A 25752-nucleotide genomic window follows, 5' to 3' on the forward strand; every position below is an offset into this window, starting at 1 on the left:
TGGAATACAAATACAGGGAAACAACTGGTAGAATAAACTATTGCATGAAAAGATGTCTCAGCCAACCATATGTCCGTAATGACATGTGCAATCAAAAGTCTTACACACATAAGGTATTAGATTGATATTATATTGTCAAAACAATGTTTTGCCAGAATAAGGGCAAATTTTTTTGCAACATAATTTAAACATGGTTAGCAGGAAGTAGGTCAGCAACTTTCTTGCTTTTTCGAGTAATAAACAATTGAATTACGCAAAGCAAATAGCTTATTACCAGGAAACAGTATTCCCACCCTAAACATGTTAAGATGAGATGAAAAGGGTAACACAAAAGTTATAACTGCCCTAGAGATGAGAAGCATAAATCCAGGAATATAGGTGCGGGAATACATAGAATGAAGTCCCACCAAACTCGGCAATAAATGATAACAACTTCTTAATAGCAACACTTATAATAATTCCAATATGGTTTTCATAAGTTGGCTGAGGATGGAATAAAATCAAACAGCTAATAAGCTCAACCCTGATTACAAAAAGGATTATGTCCTTGCTGATAACTGCAATTTCCAGAATGCCTAGTTAGAACCCTTAGCTCTCAAGCAGCCATAGGACGGCAGCACTGAGGCAAAGTATGAAACATTAAACTCAATAACATGGAATATTTCCATTCAGTCTCAAAAACAATTGGGCTTTAAGTTTACAAAAGTCTTACACAACCACATAATCTATCACAAAATTTTCGCATAAAATCCTCGAATAAGGTTACAGTAAAATGAGAATGCAAAATGAAAAATAAACTTCTATCAATCAGGAAGCATATCAGCATCAAGGATCATCTATCCAATGGGAAAAAACAATCTCAGAAAGGTTCTACATACGATGTGTTATGTGAACTTATAAGAAAAGATGCATAACTGAGTTTTCCCTCTCTTTGAAATATCAAAGAACTATCAGCGTTCAGGATGGATACTGGCATCATAAATCATCTCATTCCAGAAAACTTAAACCTAGTTGAATAAGTATGAAAAGAAACTTAAACTTAGTTGAATAAGCATGAAAAGAAAGTTAAACTTGAAAATTGTTTGAAGGCTTTTACTAAATTATACGTGCACCAGCTTCAAGTAAAAATTTGAACATTGTACTATGCAAAACAAAACAAGAACATTACCATTATCTCGGAAATCCACTCCTGCTCCTAAAATTAAATTCTTAAGCACCCCCTCTGTTCACAGATATACATATATCTTGCTTTTGCTTTGAAATTTCCCTCCAAGATTTCAAACAATCTTTCAAGTCTCAACAATTAATGTACAAGAAACGTTTCTACCTTAGACAAGTAATAATCCCCTTTATTCATCTATTCCAAACTGTTATTAATAGAAGCCTTGTGTTTTCTTCATTCCTTGGGTACCATGCTAAGAGATTTCAGAATAATTGGTCAGTCAGTTATAGTTTTCATATTGCCAATCAGTGCTTAAAGCATGTAGTTGAATTTTAAGAAAGTGGAACATTTGCTTCCTTTTCACAGGACTCAAACTCCTTGCTTTTTCATTTTGCTACTCTTTAAGGTTTTAATCAGGATAAGGAATTAAAAATACCAAGCAAAATTCCAAGCCACAGGAATACCAAATTCATGTATCCCATGTAAAAGGAACTTGATTGAGATGGTAACAGCACTTTGTAAGTGAATCTGTGCAATTGCAATCCCAAAATGCTTACTGTTTGTAATCTAAAAATTTTCTCAAGGATCACATATGATGAAGAATAGAATCTACAGCAGAACTAACGTACTAAGCAACTCAAGTATGGTACAATACACTGATTAACTGATTAATCATATATGCATGCTTATAGTCAGGCAAGATATTACCTTTCGAACTTTGATCAGTTTTTTTTCCAGCTCAGCCTTTGCACGAGACTGCCTTCGTCTCAGAATACCATGGTATTGCTTAGCGTTCACGTAAACAGGTTCCTCAGCCATTTCAAGAGGCAATGCCATTCTAGCAGGATGCACTCCAAGACAATGAGGATGTACCTGAATGATATTTCAATAACTGTCACAAATATATTTCATGTTGTATTTGCATAATGAAAACCATTCATTAATGATATATTCAACTTCTAAGAACACATCTAAAGCTAGAATACTTATAAAACCTAAACAATGATTACTCTTATAAACATTTAACTTACACCTTCAATTAGAAGAGTAAATAATTTCCAATAAAAAATGTAATATGCTAGATACACATGAATACTATCTAATTCTAATGAAAAGATATAAAAAAGAATCAATGTAGGCAGAACTTGCCAATCGCCATACTTAATTTGCACCTCAACCACCTTGCCCTATGCTATAGGTCCTCACAGAAATCTCATCAAGCAATAAAAATTTGATACTACAATTTTAAAGAGAAGTATCAAATATTGTTCAATAATATAAAATTGTTCCTGTTATTTTTCTAATCCAAACAAAATTTAAAAAATTAAAAAAAATTATTCATATGTGACAGTGACTGCTAAAGTCTTGCTTCTTCTTTATATAGATTACCTGGTGCTATGTGTAATCTTAAATCCAAATTTCATTTATTAAATCCCTTTTCTCACTGGAGTGTGCAACTTCACGTTTTGTACAATTTACATTGGATGATACCATCTTGACAAGTGATGTTTGAAAAATATTGTTTCACTTTTAACTTCATCATTGTATCCAATATTACAGGAATTCTATTATTTATTAGTAGCTTATTGTCCAGGTGATATTATGAGCCAGATACAACAGCCCTCCCACACTTCTCAAATCAAGAGATACTAACAATCTTAACAAGACATTTCTATCGGTCAACCACATTTTTGTGCTTGCTTCTGCAGCTGTTGTGAAAACATGATGATTTCATTTCACTTATTGCTGTTTAGTTTTATCATGTCATGTCATCAGGATAATGATCAATGGATGGGCCTGTTAGTTCTTTAATTCTTTTTATAAAGTGGTAAATGGAGAATTTTTCCTGGAGGTGGAAGAGTTGTTGAACCTTTGCAAAACCATCCCTAGGATTTGTATACATAGAATGGTCAAGTGCTTATGGATTGCAACTGAAGACATGGTATTCATGTCAGCAAGTTGCATATCTTGTTGCCATAAAAAAGTGTCAATAGTCTAGTGGTTGAATATAAAAAGAAATACAATATTTCACACAATGCTTATAGAAGGAAGAAACATGATGTCATGAGCAGTTAATTAGTTATATATCCAGGACCCTTGCAAAAAATATACATGTTTTGAATTCTGCTCTGTCCAAATTTAGAATCTTATTCATTATTGCTACTAAGGAATACCAGGGTCTTTCTTGAAAGAGCAATTCCTAATCTACAACTAAATATTTTCTTTTGGCCTCAAAATAAAAGAAGAAGAATAATAATCCATGTACTCAGTCCCTGTTCATTTTTAACTGAGAGTGCTTCTTTTCTCATCTCCTATGCTCTTGAAAACCTCAAATGAGAAGTTTTGCTGATTTACTACCTTCCTTTAACCCTTACTCATGAAGCCTTGTACAATGATATGATAATGGGAAAAAAGCACAGCAAGGGTAATAGGTATTTGTTTGTTTTAACAGTCAAAGAAGCAATTACATGGAACCACAACTATCTTCACAGCTAATAACTTTCTAAGCAGTTAAAAAGGTGAATATAACCAACACTTCATACACAATTAAAGCAAGTAGGAACATAAAATGTAATTCAGGTGTGTAGACTACATAAATGCATACCAAAGATTGAGGTCCATAAGGAGGCATTGCTCCCCCATAATATGGATCTGCATATGGATAGGATGGAAATGCCTGCAAAAGAGTTTTCCACTTAGAGTTCCACCATTGCACCATGACAATAAACATCTAGGATATTTTTAGTATCAAGGATGAAAGGCAGACATATAATCTTTCCAATCCAATGTTTAGGAAACATAGCAAGAAGAGATGGTTTAGCCATTGGGTCAGAGTGCAACCTATCCTCCCAACTTTCTACCTTCCCATCGAACATAAGCCACAAAGATACACCTAGCTGTTTATATACCCTACACAAATTCTTATTTTCATATGTAAGCAATTACCACCATAAAGGCAGTAAAGGATCTAAGCAGGCATGTGCATGTGTAAATTCACATGCTCCCAAGAGAGAGAAAGAGAAAAATTACAATTGAGTGGCCAACAAGCTCCAGCTGGGTTCGTGGTGCTACATATTCACCCATTGTTGGAGGCATAAAGGGTACAGCATGCGGTAAATGTGGCTGTTCATCACCACATTTTCCATCTGTTCATAAAAGACAAAACCTTCATTAGCTTCAGAGCATATAACAACATAATGTGCAAAACAGACTGAAACCATATTTGTTAAAGTACAATATTATCAGAGAAAACGCAGCGATTGGTTGCCAAGATAACCCAAAGAGCTGCTATGGCACTTTGGTTATAGCTATGTTAATTAAAAGTGTGCAATCCAACACCACTCAAAGATTTGACCTGCTTAATGTACTTCTTTTAAGGTCTTATTGAAGTCTGCCTGGACAATGCATCAGTTACACTTTCAAATTTTTTACTCACATGACTTCAACTTAAGGAATTTTATGCCTTGAAAACTATCAAACACAAACATTATGGATTTTTTACTTCAAAATCATATAAATACTGTGATACTTCAATTTTATAAGGCATGATATGCGTTTCATGAATATGAATGCATGTACAAGAAAACACTATCAATAACAGTTCAGAATATGAGCTGCTTGAAACGTACTTGGAGAAAAATCTCATATCTTGAAATAAACAACTTAAATTAGAATAATTAGAAAAAGAGATAGAGAGAGGAACTGCAGAGTCTAAAAAAATCAAATCATTCCCCAAAAAAACCTAGCAAATATTCCCAATCTCACTTTAATGAGGCCAGAAGCAGATTGCAACAAATGGCACATTGTTATTATTGTGTATTATGAACTTATAGCAATGCTCTTCGCCAACCTTTTTATCGCACACATAAAGCCCATGAACTAAGCTTGCAGTTCAAAACCACATATAATAGACCTATTAAACAAAAACAGCATATTAATTACCTGGATGTGGCAATACAGTTAACCACATTTCTTTACTACCACAAATTTTATGATCAGTCAATTCTCCATGCTGAGATTCACTCGTTTGGGTCCCTAAACCTCCATTTGGGTGTTTTCCAGGAGATAAGTTTGTCCTGCTTTCTCCTAAAACATCTGTTGAAATGGAATCCTGCTGTGTGCTGCACCACCAGGGTTGAGAACGAACTGTGTATGCTTTGCTGTTATTCACATTAGGTTCTGGATGGTTTTTGCCATCTGGTTTTTGGTGCATCTTCCAAAGTCTAAAATATACAATACACCAGCCAACTGCTTGCATATGCAAACAAAAGAAATTTCAAATCAGCAAATGCAGCTACTAATACACTCAAGAAAAGCATATCATAAACTTTATTATGTGAATGTACATGTCTATCTTAGTACAATTAGATAGAACATTCATGAATAAATGCATATAAAGTCAATTCACATGACCATAGAAGAGAAACACACCACACTCTTAGAGATGCAAACCTGGAAGCAGCCAATGCAGAATGTAATGCAAGAAAGAAATCTCACAGACCATATTCTATAAAGATAACTTAGCATTCAGAAACCACAATGTTGATACCACACATAACCAGAACAATAAAATCATTCTTTCCTTGTGTATGTACCTAATTTTTCTCCTTTTCTTTTCCCTTTTTTATCTTTTCTAACAAGAGGAATCAAAAACATGTAGAACTGAAAGTATGTGTATGCAGTACATCATGAATGCAGTTGGGGCATATATCAGAGACACATTTAGGGAGCTATAAAAAGGTGCTGATTCTTAGCCACACCAATTTTTTGAAGGTGTACATCCTAGTGGAAAATATTAAAATTAGAGTTGAAAGCTTTTTTTATGAGCAATTAGAGTTTCAAGTTAACTAAAGCTATGTTTTGTTGTTATGTTTGCTACTTGATATTAATTTGCTCCCTTGAAAATTGCTAAAAGTGAAAAAGTAAAGTAAAGAGAAACTTCATGTTTGATTAAAAATGAATAAACTGCTAAAACACGACACAACAAATACATAGTTGTTTCTTAAAGAAGTAAAATCACACAATTTGCTACTCACAAGAATTTAAGTTTAATTTTAAATGAATGGAAATACTATTTACTTTTCTATCTACACGAAGTCTTTTACTATCTTGCTTTCAAAATCATAAAGCAAATAGCAAACTCAAAAAGCAAAGGGAGGCAAGTTAATATAATTAGCTTGATCCTAACTCAACATGGATTCAAGAAGCTTGTTTCCATTTTAGCATATTTGCTGATCCCTCATATCAAGCTTGTTTATACAAAAAGCAAAGCAAATACGCGTAATTTCTTCTCTAACAGCTTTTAAGACAAGCTCCTCGTGGCAAGAAGTAAAATGCTACACAAATGCTATTGGTTTATTTCTGTAGTCTTTCATGTATTCATTGGACTTGAACTACATTTGTGAAGTTCTCACCAGTACAATGTAAAATAATTTCTTTCTCATAAATACAGCTTAAAATATATTTCATTTTTTTTATTCCAAGAATAAGCCAGCTTCCATAGTAATTATCAAAAGATATAAAAGCTCCAATTCCCTTCAAACTTAAGGTCATGCATTTAATAAACAAGGCTGAGCCTCATATCAAAGCTTGCCTACATAGCCAAAAGCCTCAGTTAACCTCAATTAGTGACTAGGAATTAAAAAAGGCTATGCTATATTGATTTGCTTCACACTATCATACTCTTTTCTTATTCTTTAACATCACTTCTGATATTAATGGGGTTTTCACAAAAAAGAATCTTTTACATTAAGAAATGGTCCTTTAGCTGACTCTACAAAGTAGAAAAAGGCTTTGTTTGTTCTTGTTTTCAAAAAAAAAAAATCCTTTTTTATAAGACAGCAAAAGATGAAAAGCCAATCTCCAATAATAATGACTTCCAGTTTGTACACTCTAAAGTAGCCAAAACAAGATAGACCAGATATTTGTACATAGACCTTGTAGCCACTTAACACTTAACCTTGATCTTTGCAATTTATTGACCTCTCTTTCTAAATCTTTATGGATCATGCTTAAGTGGTATCCAATAATACCTCTCCTTATCGGACTATAGATTCAGTAATCTCCTTTAAGGAGAAATCCTATGAAATTCGGACGCTAATTCTACAAGGCTAAAGCCTAAACTTAAGTACCCCAACCCTTTCCACCGAGGCTCTATTTGGTTGATACTTTTGCTATTTCTTTTTGTCTACTCAAAATTTGCCATATAAAATAAAAAACAAATAAATAGTCGAATGCAGAAAAATAAATTAATTAAAAATAAATAAATGACTATGACATAACACCAATTCCTATATAAATAAAGGTAAGTAAGATCATAGCATAATTGTTCTCCAAACAAATTACATCTGTAATCTTTAATTTATAAAAGATATTGCTTATTTTTGTAAACTCTATTCACTTGTTGGCGAAAGGCAAGCAACAAATATAGTATAAGTTTACTCTTTAAGGAAATCATATCAATTCCAAAACTTTAATTAACTCAGTTAATTATCTTATATTAAAAATCCACCAACAGAACCACAAAAAAAAGCCGTCAAGCAACCAATATCCATAAAGACATGCCCTTCTGCATTAAAATATTACGCTGAAAAATAATAAACAACAAATAAAGACGACTGGTTCTTATCTAGAGGAAAAAGCATTTAAAAGAAGAGAAAGAAATCTCAATCTACAACACCAAACAACAAAACATCAGATCATATCATGTGCTCACCATACATGCATGCATGCACATATATAGTTTGAATCATGATCCTTAATTCACTTCTTATTCCAAAAAACAAAAAAAAAAAAACTTCTACAATTATTATTAAGGCAAATGAAAAACAAAACCAAAAACACTCACCAAAGAGAAACATAAAAACAGATCAGTAATAAACGAAAAAAAAAAAGGTACCCTTTACAGAAATCAAAACAACAAACACTAATTAAACCATAACATAATTCAAAGCCAAAGAAAAACATATAAAAAACAAGTCCATGGAACAAACTTCGATCAACATAAACCAATATAGAGAGACTGTTTCTCACTCAAACAAGAGAAGAGGAAGGGAAAGAACTTACCGAGATAACCCAAAAAGAGAAAGAAAGTTCTTTGCGTTTAGAAGAAGTGGAAGTGAAGTTGGAAATTTATGTCTGAACTTTCAAACCAAAGAAGATATGGCACTGTGTAGTAGTAACTGATAGAGCAACGAAGCCAACGTATTTTGGATTAAAGAAATTAAAAAAAACAAAAAACCAATTTTTTTTTAATTTTTTTTTTTAATTTAGAGGTGACAAAGGAACGTCGTTTTCTTTCTCCCGCTTAAAAGTTTTTTCGCATGTTTTGAGTTTTGGAGGCGTTAATGATAATTTGGGTGAGTTAACGGAAGGAACCAAATTTTTTTAGACGGCGTAAATGACGTCAATGTCCCTACTTTTTGAGAATGACGAGATCATCCTTCTTAGTCTTAACTACAACAAGAGTGTCCGATGTTTTTTCCTCTTTTTTTTCTTACCTAATTCTCTATTTTCCAACCCCACGTTCCTTGACTCTTTTCCTTTTTCTTCTTTTTTTTTTTAAGTTTGGTTAGTGGGGTTTTTGCTTCTATTATTGCTTTAGCGTGTGGTTTAGTTTAATTCAAGTAAATTACTTAATTGATTTGTTTTTTCTTGAAATGACATATATAGAATATGCAAAAGAAAGTCATTATGAGTACTTTTTTATAATTTTTAAATAATATAATAAATTCTTTAAAGATTGAGATAAGTGTGTAAAATAAAAAATAAATGAATAATAAACATTTAAAATAAATAATAATAACCCATCAAAACTTAACTTCTGAAAAGTGGATTAAAATAGGGGAAAATTTTGATACGTAACCTTAAAAGAGCAGAAGAAGCATGAGACAGAAGAGGCCAGTAGGGGCAGATCAGTCCATAGGAATAAAGAAATATGTAAGCAATGAATCGGACATTAAACTAAACCAAGTTAATCCAGAAAGGGTGAAAAAGAGTAATTAAATTTTAATTAAATCAATCAAAGATTTGAAAATACTTGCGTTTTCTACCACTGGATTGGACAGCCCAGACGTGTCCACCCGTCCCACTACCTTCCACAATCAGACAACGTTGACACGTGGGACCCACGGACCACCAAAAAGCCGCCACGTGGTCCATGAGAACAGTACTGTGACCACTTTAACGGCCCAGCGCCGTTAGTCTGTCGTGGCGTTAGGTAGCAAAAGTGTGGTCCCCTTCCCCAAAGGAAAAGACGACATGCACGGATCTCCGTGACGGCGACCGTCAACGCCCACGTGTCCCCCGAAACACAAGGAGTGAACTATAAGCCGCCCGGAAAGCGAGTGGAGGGCAGCCACGTGGAAGGTGCGTAGAAGCTTTGGGAAAGGAAAGAGGACAGCTCATCCGTGGGCGTGAAGGACCAGTGAGGTTAAAGGGGCAAAAATAAAACACGCACAAAATTAAGGTCCCACTGTTGATGATAAAGTTTCCTTCATGGGATTGTGATTATCAGATTGCTTTTGACTTTAGTTGCAAGGTACCTGTTTATGGTAAGGGAATTTTACGTTATTATTTCAAGTATTCATCATCTTTAGGTTATATCCAGGAATCATAACAAATGAATAAGGATGCAAGAGTGACACGTCCCTTCGAATTAAATATCCATTTCAATTAAAAAATTACTACTTATAAATTAAAATTATCCCTAACAAGTCTAATGATAACATCTGTTCAGTAAAGACGAGATTAGAAAGTTTAATTTCGGCTATTTTTATTAGTTTTTTTTTTGTCAATTACTTGTGGATCTATGCATGTGTTGTATGTATTGACAAGTAATTGAAAATTTTTTAACATGTTTTGTTATTTAATACAAGAATCCCTTTCTCTCTTTAACTTTTTGTTATCCCGTGAATATAAAATCCAATCACAAATTTTAAAAAAATATATAAGGTATATTATAAAAACAATAAAATTAAAATAAATTTAATATATGCATTTGAGTATTTGACTTATTCATTAGTGCGTAATCTCTTACTTAAAAAGTGAACTTCAAATCTTTCTTCTCCAAATCAATAATAATAATAATAATAATAATATATAATTGGTTCACTACTGTCAAACTATAAAATTTATTAGAGAGTAAATTTGCATTTATGGTACCTTAGATGAAACCTTTTAGTGGCGTACAATAGGCTTACCTATTAAGCACATATTCAAGTTGCATGAATTTTATTTAGTTATAAATTTACCTATTGCTTGTTTCTTTAGAAACAAAATGTAAAGGAAAAAAGAAAAAGAAAAAGAAAAAACACCTAGATACTAGAACAAAAGTGAATAATTAAAATAAAAAATTGACTTACATGAACATTTTTTCATACTATCATTATTTTTTAAAATTTCGAGAAAGGGAGATTTAACAAAACGTCACGTAGGGATGGGAGTGGGTGGGTTTTATTCGGTTATGGAACCTGATTAAACTCAATTAATACAATTTTAGATAGTAAAATTAATATTGGACATGATTTTAGATATAACTTATATTTGAGGTTAGAATAATTGTTACTTTATTCCATTTATATGTTAGTTGATTTCAGTGCGGATACTTGAATTAAAACATTTAAAATCTTTTCTAGTTGTATCACTTAGGGTATTTATCAGTTCAATCAATTTTCGATGAATTGTTTCAATTTCGCTTATTTGCTCAATATCGTGGCCATCATAGCTTCTAGCTCCTCAATTCTTTGATGATCTTTTGATGCACTCCACGTGATCACCATGTGTGCTTTTTCACTTAGCATATCTCACCTGTGCTTTAATACTAATTGTCACAGCTTACACCTCCTGACTCGAACACACAATAACCAGTGCAATGCTTGGGTGGATGCTACCACAAAAGTCAACCAAAAACTCGATTATATCTGAGTAAACATAAATTATTGCGATAAGTTAGTTTATGAAAAGTAGCAATAAAATTATAAGGTACAACAAATGTCATATACGCAACCACTGATTTCAAGTAAAAGAAAAATGTTTTATTAATATTGAAAAGGGAATACAAAGGGTACAAAGAGATCAAAAGTATAAACAAGCCATTGTTGGGTTATAAGGACAGCTTTAAATGGTTAGCCATGAACATACTTTAACCAATGAAACAACCCAACAATCCATCGATTGCTCACCGTTTATAAAGTGCGAACAAGCTTTTACACTTATGCCACCAAGAACCATTACAATTGTGAAATAAGGACACTCCTTCCCTCAAAAGCTTTCCTCCTAAAGACTTAATACGTTTTTATAAATATGCTACCAAGTGATATTACATTGTTTAACGTGGGGGCATTTCCCTTTAAGGTAACTTAGTCTCTTAAATAGTTTTACCCCATCATGGCTTATACAAAGATCGGCTCATGACATCCTTTTTCACTCAATCTGTCGACGTCTCATTAACTGGTTGGCTTGGAATTCTTAGATTTTCTACTTGAAGGTGTAAAGGTCAGCTTTGTTCTCCAAGTTGATTTCATCTACTCCAAGACTTTCCCATTTAACCAAGAACTCTTACGATGGTCATCAAAAGACTAACATTGTCCTTTTTACAAGACTGTCCTCTACTTGGCACTGTGATGGTTGCTCTCATGACTTAACTTCAACTTGCATCTACTAGATCTACATGGAATGACTTCAGGTTGCTGATGTGAAATATTGGATGTCTCTTCTTCCACTTTGGTGGATCAATCTTGTAATAAGTCTTCTTAACCTTGGTAATAATTGTTATCAGGCCTTCATACTTCTGCACTAGTCATTGGTCTCCTTTTTTTAGGAACCTAAGCCGTTTGGGTACTAATTTCACTAAATAAAGTCACCCACCTTAAAGTGCCACGCTTGTTGATCTTTGTCTGCCTACTTCTTCATCTAGCTGAAGGCTTTCTCTAGATATGCCCAAGCAATCTCCATGTTTTGTCTCCACTTCTTAGTAAAGTTAAAAGCTCATGAGCTCTTCCCTTGATATGACTCCACTAAAATGTGAAAAAGTCTAAATTGTTGCCTAGTGATGACTTTGAAAGGGTTTTGTTAATGGAAAGATAGAAACTGATAAGAATGCTCTAATTTCTACTGGCACCAACTAGACTTTGAGAAAGCATTTCTTTTGATTTTATAGTAAAACTCCCCAAAGTTGAAGACATGACATCAATTTGGTTGGTAGTGGACCATTTTTCAAAGTACGCCATGTTTATCTCAATTTAGAAATAAAGGAAAAAATAATCTAATTCTTGTCAAATGTCATGATTTAAATCTTTTCAAATTCAGTTACAGCATGCTTGGTTGAAGGGAATGGCTATTCCATTCCCCCTTATTCCAATCACCAATTAAAGATTACAACTGCTTCAATGGAATGACCATTTTGAGGAATGATTATTCCAAGGGGTCCCTAAATAGCCAATACAGAGGCCCTTATTAGTATTGGCTATTCCAAGGGGTTAGGAATAGACTTAAAAATTAATTAGACATAAATATCTCTTAACAATATAAAAAATTACTACCCAACCCAGAGTTACACCTAAACCAACCACCTTGAGTTTCTTTCTTATTAGAACTCCTCTCTTTAGACAGCTATCCACTATTGCACCTCTATACTACTATCCACTTTTCCATTGTCAATTCCCCATATTTGGTGAGTTGTTCATTGTCTCTCTTTTCTAGCTTGGGTACTTTTTGTCTTTTTAAATAATTTTAGGTTAATCAATTTTTTGTTTCTCTCTTCATCATATTCTCTCCTTCAACTAGCCATCCACTACAACACCTTCCCACTACCATCCACTTTTCCACTATTAATTTCTTCATCTCTAGTTAGTATTGTTTTTCTCTCTATTCTAGCTTGGATGTTTTTTGTATGTGTGGCAAAGAAAGAATCACACCACCAAGAACTATACATTGAACATAACTAATTTCTCTAAGTTTACTATATCTTAATTATTCATAATTTTTTTGTACAAGTTTGTTGGGATTGAATGCCCCTAGCTAAGATATGCAGGCTTTACCTTCACATTGATAGTAATTTTGTTAATAAAATAGATCAACTCATTTATAATTTTCACAAATGCATTATATATAGTATCTTAATTCTAATTACAAGAATTAATATTGGACAAATACTTGGGTACTATTATAAGATATAATTATGTATATAATATTTAATAAATTTGAATCCTAATGCTCCTTTTTACCTTTATATATATATGTACAGTGACAATAAAATAGACCATTAATAATTTTTATGCATAAAAAATATAGGTTGTCTCTCTAGTTTCTGCTTAGACTTGACTTTTACTGGGTTTATTAATAAAAATATTGAAAGGGTATATTTTTGTGTGAAATATTTAAATTTGGGTTATAAGATAAGATATTGGACTTGTCAATTCATGACAGGAAGCCGAAGCAATTGAAAGTAGGTTGTCATCAAGCTAAATCTGCGAGGAATTGAAGGTTACATATATTTATCGGATTGGGATATAGCAGTATTATTTTTTTTCCCTCCCATATTTATTAATACAAAAATAGAATAGACAGAGGTCGACATGTGAGATGATGATAATAGAAAGAGTGTTCGTGGCATTCCAAGCTGTGCATGTGCCTTACCACCTATTGCTACATATTCATATAGATAGGTGCAGATCAAACTTGCTTTATGGAAGAAGGGGATTGGCTAATGCTATAAGTAATTATATAAAACAATGAATGAACATAACCTTTCCAAGCATGTGTACAAGGAGTTGTGCCTCATGGTAAGTTTTTCTAAGATAATAAGAAGCATGAGGATTTTCACTATAATATCATATCAATTAAATAAATAAATTAGTAATTAAATTTTTTTATATAAGTTGTTATTACTTAGTTGATGCGGGATATACAAATTGTGAGAGCTTTCTTGGACCTTTTAAAGGTCAAAGGTATCATTTGAATGAATGGTGTCAAGTTCATCAACCAATGACTCTTGAAGAATTTTTTAATTTGAAACACAACTATTCACAATGTAATTGAGAGATGTTTTAAGTTGCTAAAAATTAGGTGGGGTATCCTTAAAAGTCCATTGTTTTATCCAATTAGGATACATAATCGGATTATTATAACTTGTTGTTTGCTTCACAATTTTATAAGGAGAGAAATGATCTTTGACCCTATTGAAGATGAAATTGGTGAATATCTTCATGATAACATAAGACTTGAGGAGGAAGATACAATAAGTGCTATTAACCCCATTAGTGCTTGGACTAATTGGAGAATGTAATTAGCAAATGAAATGTTCATTGAATGGCAAACACCTAGGCAAAATCAAAATTGACGATGAAGTTTGTTTTTGTGTAGGTTTTTGTTGGATAGGTTACTCACTAGATAGTGTTGGGAGGCATAGGTACACTTGATAATTAATCTTTGTTATTGTTCATTGCTTTTAATGGTATACTTTTTATCACGTTGATAAACTTTGGTATTTTAAATTAATTAGATATTTATGTTTCATTTATCACTTTGATTATTTATTTGATAAATAAATTTTTACTTTTTGATAGTAAAGAATGTTTTCATCTTCAACCATTCCTTCTCAAACTTCAAAAAAATGAATAAAAAGAAAGTGGACCCACAATGAAGATGTTGTATTAATATCATGTTTGGTTGATCTGCACAATAAGGGAACATGTAATGTAGACACTAGTTTCAAATGTGGTTATTTGTTAGAGCTTGAACGAATGGTTGCAAAAAGTTTACCAAATGTGACCTTGAAGGCCAAACCTCATACAGAATCGAGAATTAAGACCTTAAAGAAATAATGGTCAATTGTATATGATATGGTACAAGGGAGAGGTACTAGTGGATTTGGTTGGGACCATGAAAGGAACATGGTTATTGCTGAAGATCCTGTATGGGATTCTTATATAAGTGTAAGCATGTTGTTTAAATTTTTTTCATATTGTATTTATTTTCTTATCGATTATTATACCTAATAATATTATTTATTTACTTTGATTAGAGTCACAAAGATACTGCTTAGTTTAGAAAAATGAGTTTTCTTTTTTTTAATGAGTTGTTAGATATTTATGCTAAAGATTGAACAATAAGACAAGATGCTCAAACTCCTGCGTATGTCCTAGATAAAATTGAAGAAGATGTTGTTCATGGAATAGATGAAGGTCCTGCATGTGAACATGTAATTGGTCTAGATGATGTGGATGTCTCTACTACCAAACCTTAACCATCAGTTGGTAGAAGAAATCAAAATTCTACAACAAGTAAAATGTGAATGACTAATGACATGAGTGAAGTGGATGGGTTTGAAAACTTTATGGATGTTGCCATTTTATTTTGTGAGAAATTAGAAAATATTGGAAATTCATTGAGCCATGCTTTGGGGACTGAAGTACTTGTGCATAAAAAAAACTTCAAGATTTGAATAGTGCATTACGTGAGGTTGTGGGTTTGACAGAGGATGAAATTGATGAGGCATTTTACAAACTTACTAATAATCCATCCGAAATAACCTACCTTTTTCCTTTTCCCCCTAGTAGTAAACTTAAATGGTTGAGAAAGATTATCTCAAGGCCTTAATGTTAAATAGTTTGGTCTTTCAAGGCTTTGTTATTAATTGTTGAGAACTTAAAAAATTGTTATTAGTTGGTTTATTTTTCTAGGACAACAATCTTATTAAGGATGTTTGTGCTCTTCAATATTATTATGAATGTTTGTGTTCTTGAATATTATTATGGATATTTGTGTTCTTGATTAATATCTTCATCATTCTCATATCATTATGGATAAAGATTTTGTAAATTGTACTCTATATGATGCCTTAGAATATTTATTGAATTATTTTTTTTCCCTTGTTCTAAATCCAATAGAGACATGTGAATTTGAAGTAGCAATGAAGTAGTTTTAATGCTAAAAAAAAGGAAAAGAAATTAGTTCCAAAGGTATTATTAAACAAAACAAAATTAAAGAGCATGCTTTATTAAAAAAATATTATTAAATTATTTTTGTATTATGATAAAAAATATTTCTTATTTACAATAAAAAGTATTTTTTTTTCTCATCATGGTATTTTTGTTTTTTAATTAAAAAATCTTTAAATTTTAATAAAGGGTATTTTTATCATTTACCCATTATTCTTTAACTATTCTTAAAATTATTCTTGCCAACCAAATAATGAAATAAGTAATAATAAAAATTTTCATCCTATTCTATTCTTATGAACCAATTTTCATAATAGTTACTCTTTCTCTATTATATTCTCTTGGAATGGTTTTTCCATTCCTATTCTATTGATCTCGATGAACCAAGCATGCTGTTAGGCTTCAACAAAAAACTCTTAATTATGATTCGTTATAACTTGACAAAATAAGATATATATATATATATATATATATAAAGGTTGTCAATTTTGAGTTTATTTTGTATTGATGAGTTTTCTTACTTTTTAATACATTTTTTAATATTATATTGCAATTTATTAAATTAATTTTTTTGGTCAAGTTGGGTCGTATTCAAATTTTTAATCAAGTATCCACCAAATAAACGATTTTAGATAATTAATAGATTCATTGATTAGTTTTATTAAGTTATGGAAAATAAAGTTTTAAAAAGTATCAATTAATTTTCAAACATCAGTAATGAATGATTTCGATTTCGAGTATTTTAAATAAATGAATACCCTAGTCGTTATCATTTTTACTTGATGCATCAACTATCAAGACAAATACTCGAGTGTAGAAGAGAGTGCTAGTCGATTCGCAATTGAATAACCCAATCAAAACTAATTTCAGTTCAATTGTTCAATTTCAGTATTTATTCACTTGGGGAAGATTGGTTTATTGGGTTACTTGGAAAAATCCTAACTAAATCGATTGAATAACTGAACTATTAATAATATATTATCATAATTATTTGAATATATTATATATCATAAACATTGTCTTGTTATTTACGTTTTTACCATTTTTAATTTTTCCTCATTTTCCCTTATTTTTTATTTTCTCAGATCCCAAACCCTAAACCCAAATCAACAAATCAAATTCCCCCAAACCCCAAAACCTACCTCTGTGGATTACCGCCCTCAATCGCACCCTGAACCGCTACTACACGATCGAGTGATTCACCTCTCTCCCCTATCCCATCATCACTCACCCGGATTCATTTCCCCGTGCCCACTGCCCGCTGCAAATTCTTTACCCTTCCCTTATTATTATTTTGCTAGCTATGATGGAGACTTGGCGGTCTCATGGATAAAGCGTTGGTTTATCAAAAGTGTCTTTTATTGCATTAATGGGGTTGGGAGAGCTAAACTTGTTAGAGTGAAAATGAAGGCATTGAATTGATATAAACTAAAAAGCTTTCTTTCCAGTGTTGTGGCCAATAAAAGCGAAGGAGTTCTTCTTGATGACTAGACACTTGCCTCTTTTCATCGTCAACATAATCGTTCTTCAATGTTCTCCCTTTCTATGTTGCATCCACTTATGTCATGTAATTAATTAAACAGAAGAGAGCATCCTAAAAGAAAATTCTTTTTTATTTTATTTTATTTTTATGAGTGGATAATGAAATCTAAATAAACCGATCGTTGAATATTAAGCAATTTTGATTAACTCGATTCTAAAAAGTAATTAATGGACTCAATTATATTTTATTAAAAGTTAATTTATTCGATTTTTAATTTTTGTTTTACCGAATTAACTGCATCAATCAATTGCTCTCTCCTGGTCCATTCATATTACCATAATTTGTTAGTCAATAAACATATTTTGCAATCTAACTTAACAATTTAAATCTTTTTTGATTGAGTGGTTTTTTTGAAATGATTCAAATGATCCGAAATGTGAATCCTAATTTTTTCTTTGTACTAAATAAATAACTTTTGTTTTTGTTTTATTCACATTTACATAGCCCATTGAGTTTGCATTAATAGGTATTCTAATGTAAATATTACCTGTTGTTTGAATTTTAAGAACAGTGATTAATTTTTACATTAAATTGTTAATATTATCTAATGGTTTTTTAAACATAGATAACGGTAGTTTTTTTCTAATCTAGTGGGAAGGAAAGTTAAAATTTACACAAAAAATTTAATTTTATTATACCATATTAAAAGATTTCAGGATTTGAGTTGAAGACACCAACTGAGTTGTCACAATTTACTTACAAACCAAAATAAATCGTAACATCAAATACTAAATTATTGGGGGTTTTTTTTTTTGGGTCCAATTTTGTTTGATGTTGGATATATAATAGTGATACTAAAAATATAAATAAATTATTTTTTAATGACCTTTTTAACCAAATATTATTACAATTTAGACATATAATGAAAAATTTTAAGCCAACTTTATCATCTAGTTATGTAAGTGAATTCAATGGAATTATAATTATTATCTATGCAATGGAAAATCTTTACTATTCATTAATTTATAAATACAACTAAAAATTATTCAGAGACACAATGAATAAAGATATAATTTTTCATAAATGAAAAGTTTTACATTCATTCATGCTAATATAATTTACAGATAAATTATAGAGAATATGATTTTATACGTAATATCACAAAATAAGTCAATGCTACATCAGCTGCGAAATTAAAATCTTTCAATCTTTTTATATATATTAGGATTAGGACAGATTTATCAAAATAGAGATGCGATGAGAGAAACTAGGCAGCAAACCCTCACCTCACCGGAAGCAGGTATATAGCTTCATGATAAGCAAAACCCAAGCTGATTTGGATGGTAGAGGAGCCGCAAGCCAACTAAGTTCCTAGAGCAATGGCCTGCAATTCTTCAATGCTGGTTATTACTTATTAGTGATACCAAGGTACATAAATATACAGACAATACAACCACAAAGTTAAATTGAGAATCTCTTGACCTCTGCAGAAGCCAGAGCTAGTATGATCTGGGTTTTCAAGAAATCATGAAGAATGCGATGGATGCATGGCATGTATAGGTTGTGGCTTTTGATAAAAAGAGTGAGATGATGGGCCTCAGGCTTCCATGACCTATTATTTTTTAAGCTCAAAGAGTGGGAAAAAACTTGGACAATTAATAATGATAAGAGCTTGTGTGGTTTAATTTTTTTTAATTTAAAAGCTATTAAGAAGTTGTTATAAAAAATATTTTTTTAAAATTAAGTTAAAATAAATTATATAAGTTTTAATTTTAGTTAAAATTACTTGATAAATCAAAACGCAACAAATTTGTTTCTAGTTTACATGCGATTTCAGAAATTAAAATCAATGAAATTTATAAAGAAATAAAATAACTCTCAAACTTTGTAAAACAGTAATAATATTAGTTTTTTTTTGTTGATTTAGTAAGCAATTGGATCATGATGTTTCAATTTTTCAAGAAAAAATGAAAAAAAAACATAAATAGTATATTTGATATTAAAATCATTTTTTATGAAAAAAAGAAAACTTTTAAATAGTATATCAACACAATTTTGAATTTTGAATTTTGAATTTTTTTAAATTTTTGTAAGAATACAAAATATCAAATTTTATTATTTTGTTGCTGAGTTTTTTATTTATTTTTAATAATTTTTGTAAAAAGAGGTAAATGAGAGGAAGATTACGATTTGTGTTGGAGATGAGTGTTTTGGAGAAGAATTGAGAGAGAAGATATTTTTTGAAAAGTTGGTGTGTTTTTAAAAGAAAAAAAGAAAAAGTTTTTTTCTGAATTTTTTTTAAAATTTATTTTTAATTTTGTTATTTAGAAGAAGCTATTTTAAAAAATTCTCCAAATTCTTATTTGATTTGATTAACTTTTACTTTTAAAAAGTAAATAAATTTAAAAAAATCATACCCAACAAGCACCAAATGTGGTTAATGTACAGTTGGCTTCAGCGGCATATAATAAAGCAATGTGTGCAAAAGACATGAAGTGGGAAGCCTGTCCTCATCTTCAATAAATATTGCCAGGAAAGACCAGGGAGAACAGCGGCTTTAATGTTTTTTCCGTTTACTAGTGAAATTTGGTGTTTAATGCTCCAGGGTAGTCAATGCAACAGTAAGGATAGGATACTATACATCATCTCATAGCTTAAAGTTTGGGGGAAACCAAAGAAGCTTGTGGGTCGGTCGGTCATATGCCTTATCCAATGGGAAAAAACGGGGTTAGAATAACACAATATAATAATTGAAGTTTGGTGCTAGCAATAGCAAGGAATTCAAAGTCTATTCCATAACGCAGTAGAAGTAAATAGCATCAGCATGTGTTATCAAATGTGTGGATTAACTATTATAAGCACATTATACTTTAAAAGAGAGAGAGAAAGACAGGCCACTTTTTATAGCTTGTCAACCCCATTATAAGGAAGATAGACCAGCTTCTTTCACCCTTCTTTTTCAACTTTTTCAAGGCAATAATGAGAAGAAAAAGATAGTGAATTAGATAGCGAGCGGCCTAGGGCAGCTGAGCTGCTGCCTGCGTATTCTGATGGCATTGGGTTACCAAATGGAAGGGCCATTCGGTCTGGTCAGCAAGGGTTTATGAGGCGTGAGTCTGAGCATATTCTTTTTGTTAGTTTGGATTTACTTTGTTCAAGTTGACAAATGACACCCAGCAAAGATTAAAATACTAATTTACATATATTATGTCTCCTAAAGTGGTTCAACGAGAATATATATATATATATATATATAAATTTTTTTTCCTATTTTTCACTTATTAAGAATGGTACTATTATTCTTCAAGCGTGCAAAACATGTTAATGAGCTTATCTAATGGAGTCAACAAAATGAATTTTAACTTCTAGGGGACATCGCAGTTGTGAACGTTTAAGGATCACATTTCCAAGTGCAATGGAACGTGGAAAAACAAAATTAAAGAGGGAGGGATAGCTGAAAGCAAATCAAAAAAAGGTAGTAGATTTTCTTTTAACACTTCAAAATTGTCTTGTTATCACATATTAGTACTTCACTCAATCTTTCTTTTTGCCGAATTTACTCACTTTCAAATATGTAAGGTTTAACCTTTTACAGTTATACTTTAAAAAAAAAATTCACAAAGCAAAAGATCAAATGTAAAAGAAAATCATGTCTAGGCTAACGTACAATTATTAGTGTTGGGATGGTTGGTTTTTCAGGAGACTTGCATTCCAAGTAGTATCATGTTCATGTTCTGATTAAAAGCTAATCTGTGTTCAATTAGTACACCTTAAAGGAGGTTTGTAGGCCCAGCCTATATGAAGCCCGTTAAAACAGAATCAATATGCTTCCAAACGTCTAACATTGGCCTGCCCAACTCGCTCCAACGCATGCAAAAAACTTTCAACGGGACTACACGAGCAGAGCTGAAATGATAGAATTATGATCACCATAACGGTACCTTGCTACTCAACTTATAAAAGGAAACCTACGAGTGGATAGCATACACTACAAGAAAACAGTGCCTTCTATGACGGAAAAAACCCGTCACAGAAAATTTTCTAATTATTGCAATCTATAGGAGGATTGCCATTGCATTTATATCGAATTATGCGAATCATCTACGCCACAATTTCACGAGTCCTTTGTGATTTAGTTGCGTCGCCACTTTTACTAGGAAAAGAAACAATATTAGGACCATCTCAATCTATATTTTGACGGCCAAGGCATCTTCGGATGTTTTATATGATATTACTAGCATGAATCTATCAAGCAATAACATTAAAAATGTAAAGAAATAATTTTACAAGTATTCCACTAGAGATATAGAATAAAAATAAATTATTATCAGAGGGTGGGAATGGTACAAGTAAAAACACTCTCCTTTACAGACAAATCAAAACAATATCGGGGCCCTCCTTCCAGCTTTTTCCGTGAGTTTCTCACCACCGGTAGCAATGGGTGGGGTCGGATCCCAGGTAGAAAAGAGTAAACTTTGAGCAACCCAAATCAGGAATGATGACAAATAAGCACCTGCGCCCTGAATGCTCAAATCATTAACGCATTAAACTGCAGTTTTGCACACATGTGGTTGGTAGCTGGCACAGTGACGATGGTATGGATCATTAGTTCGTTCAGCTGTAGGTTTCAATTTCCGATGGTTTTGCGCTCGAATTCCTTGATGGTGTTGGCTAGCTTCTTCATATTGTCATCGTAGACATAGGGTAGCTTATCGAACCAAGTGACATTGTTCCTGGCAGAGAGGGGAAGGAATTCCCTACATAGCTCTTGGTGTAGGGTAATCGTGTTGTGATAGTGATAATAACGAATCTTTGTTTCTGTCTTGTGTAATGTCTTCCCAATCACATTCTCCGACATGTGCACCCCTGTAGCATAGGCATTTTTCGCCTGAATCGCGTATTTCCTGTCCCGCCGAATTCCGGTTCTCGATTCCCTGAAGAGTAGCTTCTCGAATCCCCATTGCCTGCCAAAAGGTAGGAGTGAGTGAATAAAATGTGCAAATTTGTTTGGACTGGATGCAATTGAATCAAATGTGCAAATTCATTTATTTTCTTTTCCAGTGAACCAAATGAAATGGGACTTCTTTTTTTGGTTAAATTAAGCATATCCAAAATCCATATCTAGAAAGACGCCTCCTTTCATCTCCGTTTCTTTTTTCCTCTTTAAGAACATAATGACAGAAATACCGTGCTTGGCATAAAAATTGAGAAGCAAAGTTGTTAAGCGAAAATAAGCATATGGAGAAATCTAATTGAGATTACCTGGAATATTGTTCAGAGGAATTATTCAAGCATAGCACACTGGACATCGGATTCTGCTCAATGGTAAACTGTGTATAATCGGAGAACTCATTCAGCACAGATTCCAGTGTATTCCCATCAGGCAAATAAATATACTCGTCCACATCGAAAAAGAAAGTCCAATTGGCTGCGTGTCGATTGCGGTGCAGACAATCATTCACCACCAAAAACTGGTTATAATAATACCCATCGAATTCCCCCTGGTCTCGGATGTCCTGCACCGTAGCCCTCCCTGCTCGCACCCAGGGGTCCAGCGCTGCCCTGACCTCGGGCGTAACCCCACCCGCATCGTGAAACACAAAATGCGAGTTTGGTCCAAAGAACCAGGCGTGATAAGCCATCCATTCCCTCATCCTGTCAGCGCTGAGGTTCCCGTACAGAGACGATCCACAGTACAAGTATTCGTACTGAAAAGGTGAGTGGTACTTGGATTCATTGTAAGATCCAGGGGCCTCCTCCAAAGCTGTGAATTTCTCGTACTTTCTTTGGGACTCCCCGTAGTAAGCGTTTATCATCAGCTTCCCACCGAGGTTGTCTTGGTTTGGGTTGAAAGGGAAGGTGCAATTCACCACCACCACGGTGTAGACACGCCCATAACCCCAATCCGGAAGCATTTTGTAGGCCTTGGTCCTGTAAGATGACCCGTTGTTTGAGATCCACTCGCATTTGTACCACGGCCTCCCGAACACGTGCATGGGCTTCGAAGCCAAGCCCACCACCGCGAAAGTCGTAGGACCGCCCCTGTACGCACCCATCTGCACAAACAAAGCAGCCGCGTTACCGTAAGCCTCGAACACTCGCTTATTTGGGTCTCTGGGTTTAGCTTTAGGAGCCGAGTAGTACTTCTTCTCAGCTACCGGAGTTGCTGTAAAAGGGAGTGATGCATTGGTGGCGAGTAGACTGGTGGTGGCGGCGGCGGCGGCGGAGGTGAGAGAAGGAGCAGGGCAGGGACGGGTGGTGGAGAGGAGGTTTTGGTAGTAAGGAGGAAGATTCCAGAGAAGCATAACCAAGGTGAGCGCTAGCAATGTAGCAACTAATGGTTTTGTTTCAAAGCAAACGAACAGCTTCCCAATGCTGGCGGCGGTGGAAGGGGCGGAGGAGGGCGCCGCTTCCTTCCTCATTTTAGTGTCGGTTGTGGTGGTGATGGCGATTGTTATGATGTTAATTCTTTATTGATGATTCTAATTGCTCAGCCCAAGAAAAGGGCAAAAAAAAAAAAAGGGCGAGGGTCAAATGGGGGTCATACCGACACCCTATGTTTTTGCTCCGCTGATAAACATTAAAGAAGAATAGTTCTCTCCTCGCCTCTCTGTCTTTGCATCCTCTTCCTAGTCATTAATTTATCAATATTATATATCAGATGGACAGGTTTTGGGTCTTGATCTGCTTTTATTTACCAAATTGACACTGTCCTTTTTAGAAGTTATTTACTCTATCCGGTTCGTTTGTATCCTAGTTTAACCACCAAAACGCTGTGGAGTGGAAATTAGCAACCGTCAAAAGCACGCCCCCATTGGTTAAAATCTTTGAAAGCAACAAAAATCAGAAATGCATGATGATGATAATGATGATGATGCCCAAACTACCAAGATTTCTGGAATTTCCTTTTTCGCCCTTACAACGGCCATCCATCCCGAGCAACTGCAGTCATCCAACTCCATGCTCTTAATTATCTGCTTTACATTACCATTACCCACCCATCTGCTTAACGTTTTCCTCTTGTTGTTTTCAATTGGCCGACTGTATCCAGTTGAGGAACAGGCAGTAATTTAAGAACATCCTGGTTTCTCTTCCAAAAGTGGAGTCATCCAATCCGCATATGGCCTCCAAAGGACAAAAGCAAAAGCCTAGCAGTTGGCAATCCCCTTTTTCTCCTCTTTTTCTTTCGATACAAGCTTACAAAGTATGCTCACTCCCCTGCATACATTGCCTCCCCGGTGTTGAATTTCTGATTCTGTACTTTGTGCAGTGTCAATTAAGAATAATTAATCTGATTAAATAAGTTTTTAATTAATAGCATGTGAATAATTAGAATACTAAAAATAAAACCAAAAAAATTTAATTGTTGGGATTTGAATATAGACAAACGATTCCGGATCAACATATGCTGGTGCGTGCTTTCCTGGAATGAAACATTACATTAATTTTTCAGCACGATGAATTAATTTAATTTATCGTCTATGATTATGGGTGTCAGCAAAGTGATTCTTCCTTTCTCTAACCTATTAAATTTGTCTTTTTTACTGTAATAATAAATAATTATAAGGGATCAATAGATTTGTAAAGCCTAGGCTTTTATAAAAAAAAAAAACATAACGCATTTTTGCAGGAGGGTCCTAATTAACCATAAAGGTCCCATGTGCATGCCACTAGAGCACAGAATTACAGCAATCATTACTATTTTTTTTCTTGCTTATGAGAAAGAAAATGCCAAAACCTTAATTTACATTATCATGCCAATAAAATTATTCATTTCCCAGGAAACTTCCAGACACAGAAACCGCATCTATTTTATTCCAAGCAAATAGAGGTGAGAGGGCCAGTATATCTAACTTCCACCAAAAGACACAGAAAGGCCAAAAAAATTCTTGATATTAGAATAAAAATTATAATATAGTCACGATTTTATTCAATATAGGAAATAAATACGTAGCACATAGTTAATGTTATTTCTTATTATTGTTTAATAAAGAAGATGGAGCTTTACTTGAGATTGGGTAAAGAAGAAAAGGTAAAATATAACGCATTTTCATGATTCATTGATGGGTTGAGACGCTCGATACCCTGGAAAGAAGAAAAAGAGAAGGGAAGAAGCCCCGGCGTATCCAACGGTATTTAAAATTAGGGACAGCTAAAACCAATTGATT

The 25752-nt window shown here is 33.2% G+C and overlaps 2 protein-coding genes across 3 annotated transcripts in view; both read right to left on the reverse strand.

Moving 5' to 3' along the window:
• Positions 1–8366, reverse strand: part of LOC110414925 (nuclear transcription factor Y subunit A-9-like) — a 9928-nt gene extending 1562 nt beyond the window's left edge. Inside the window, exons 1-5 of one of the 2 annotated variants that reach the window (XM_021426324.2) lie at positions 8228–8366; positions 5105–5410; positions 4193–4308; positions 3768–3839; positions 1871–2035 (exon numbers count right to left, since the gene is read on the reverse strand). In XM_021426324.2, the coding sequence (XP_021281999.1) occupies positions 1871–2035; positions 3768–3839; positions 4193–4308; positions 5105–5375 (624 nt within the window). In that variant the 5' untranslated portion in view covers positions 5376–5410; positions 8228–8366. Of the gene's footprint in view, positions 1–1870; positions 2036–3767; positions 3840–4192; positions 4309–5104; positions 5411–5614; positions 5654–8227 lie in introns of those variants that run through there. The other variant, XM_021426325.2, reaches the window with a different exon arrangement.
• A 13522-nt stretch (positions 8367–21888) lies between these two features.
• GALS1 (glycosyltransferase family protein (DUF23)) lies at positions 21889–24209 on the reverse strand. Its single transcript, XM_021426508.2, has 2 exons — positions 22847–24209; positions 21889–22548 (listed from the first exon to the last, which is right to left on the reverse strand). The coding sequence occupies exons 1-2, from the start codon at positions 24004–24006 to the stop codon at positions 22212–22214; spliced, it is 1497 nt and encodes a 498-aa protein (XP_021282183.1). The 5' UTR covers positions 24007–24209; the 3' UTR covers positions 21889–22211.
• Positions 24210–25752: the final 1543 nt, after the last annotated feature.

Source organism: Theobroma umbraticum, unplaced genomic scaffold (genome assembly GCF_002168275.2).
Source record: "Theobroma umbraticum cultivar Fairchild unplaced genomic scaffold, ASM216827v3 scaffold_147.0, whole genome shotgun sequence".
Lineage (NCBI taxonomy): Eukaryota > Viridiplantae > Streptophyta > Magnoliopsida > Malvales > Malvaceae > Theobroma > Theobroma umbraticum.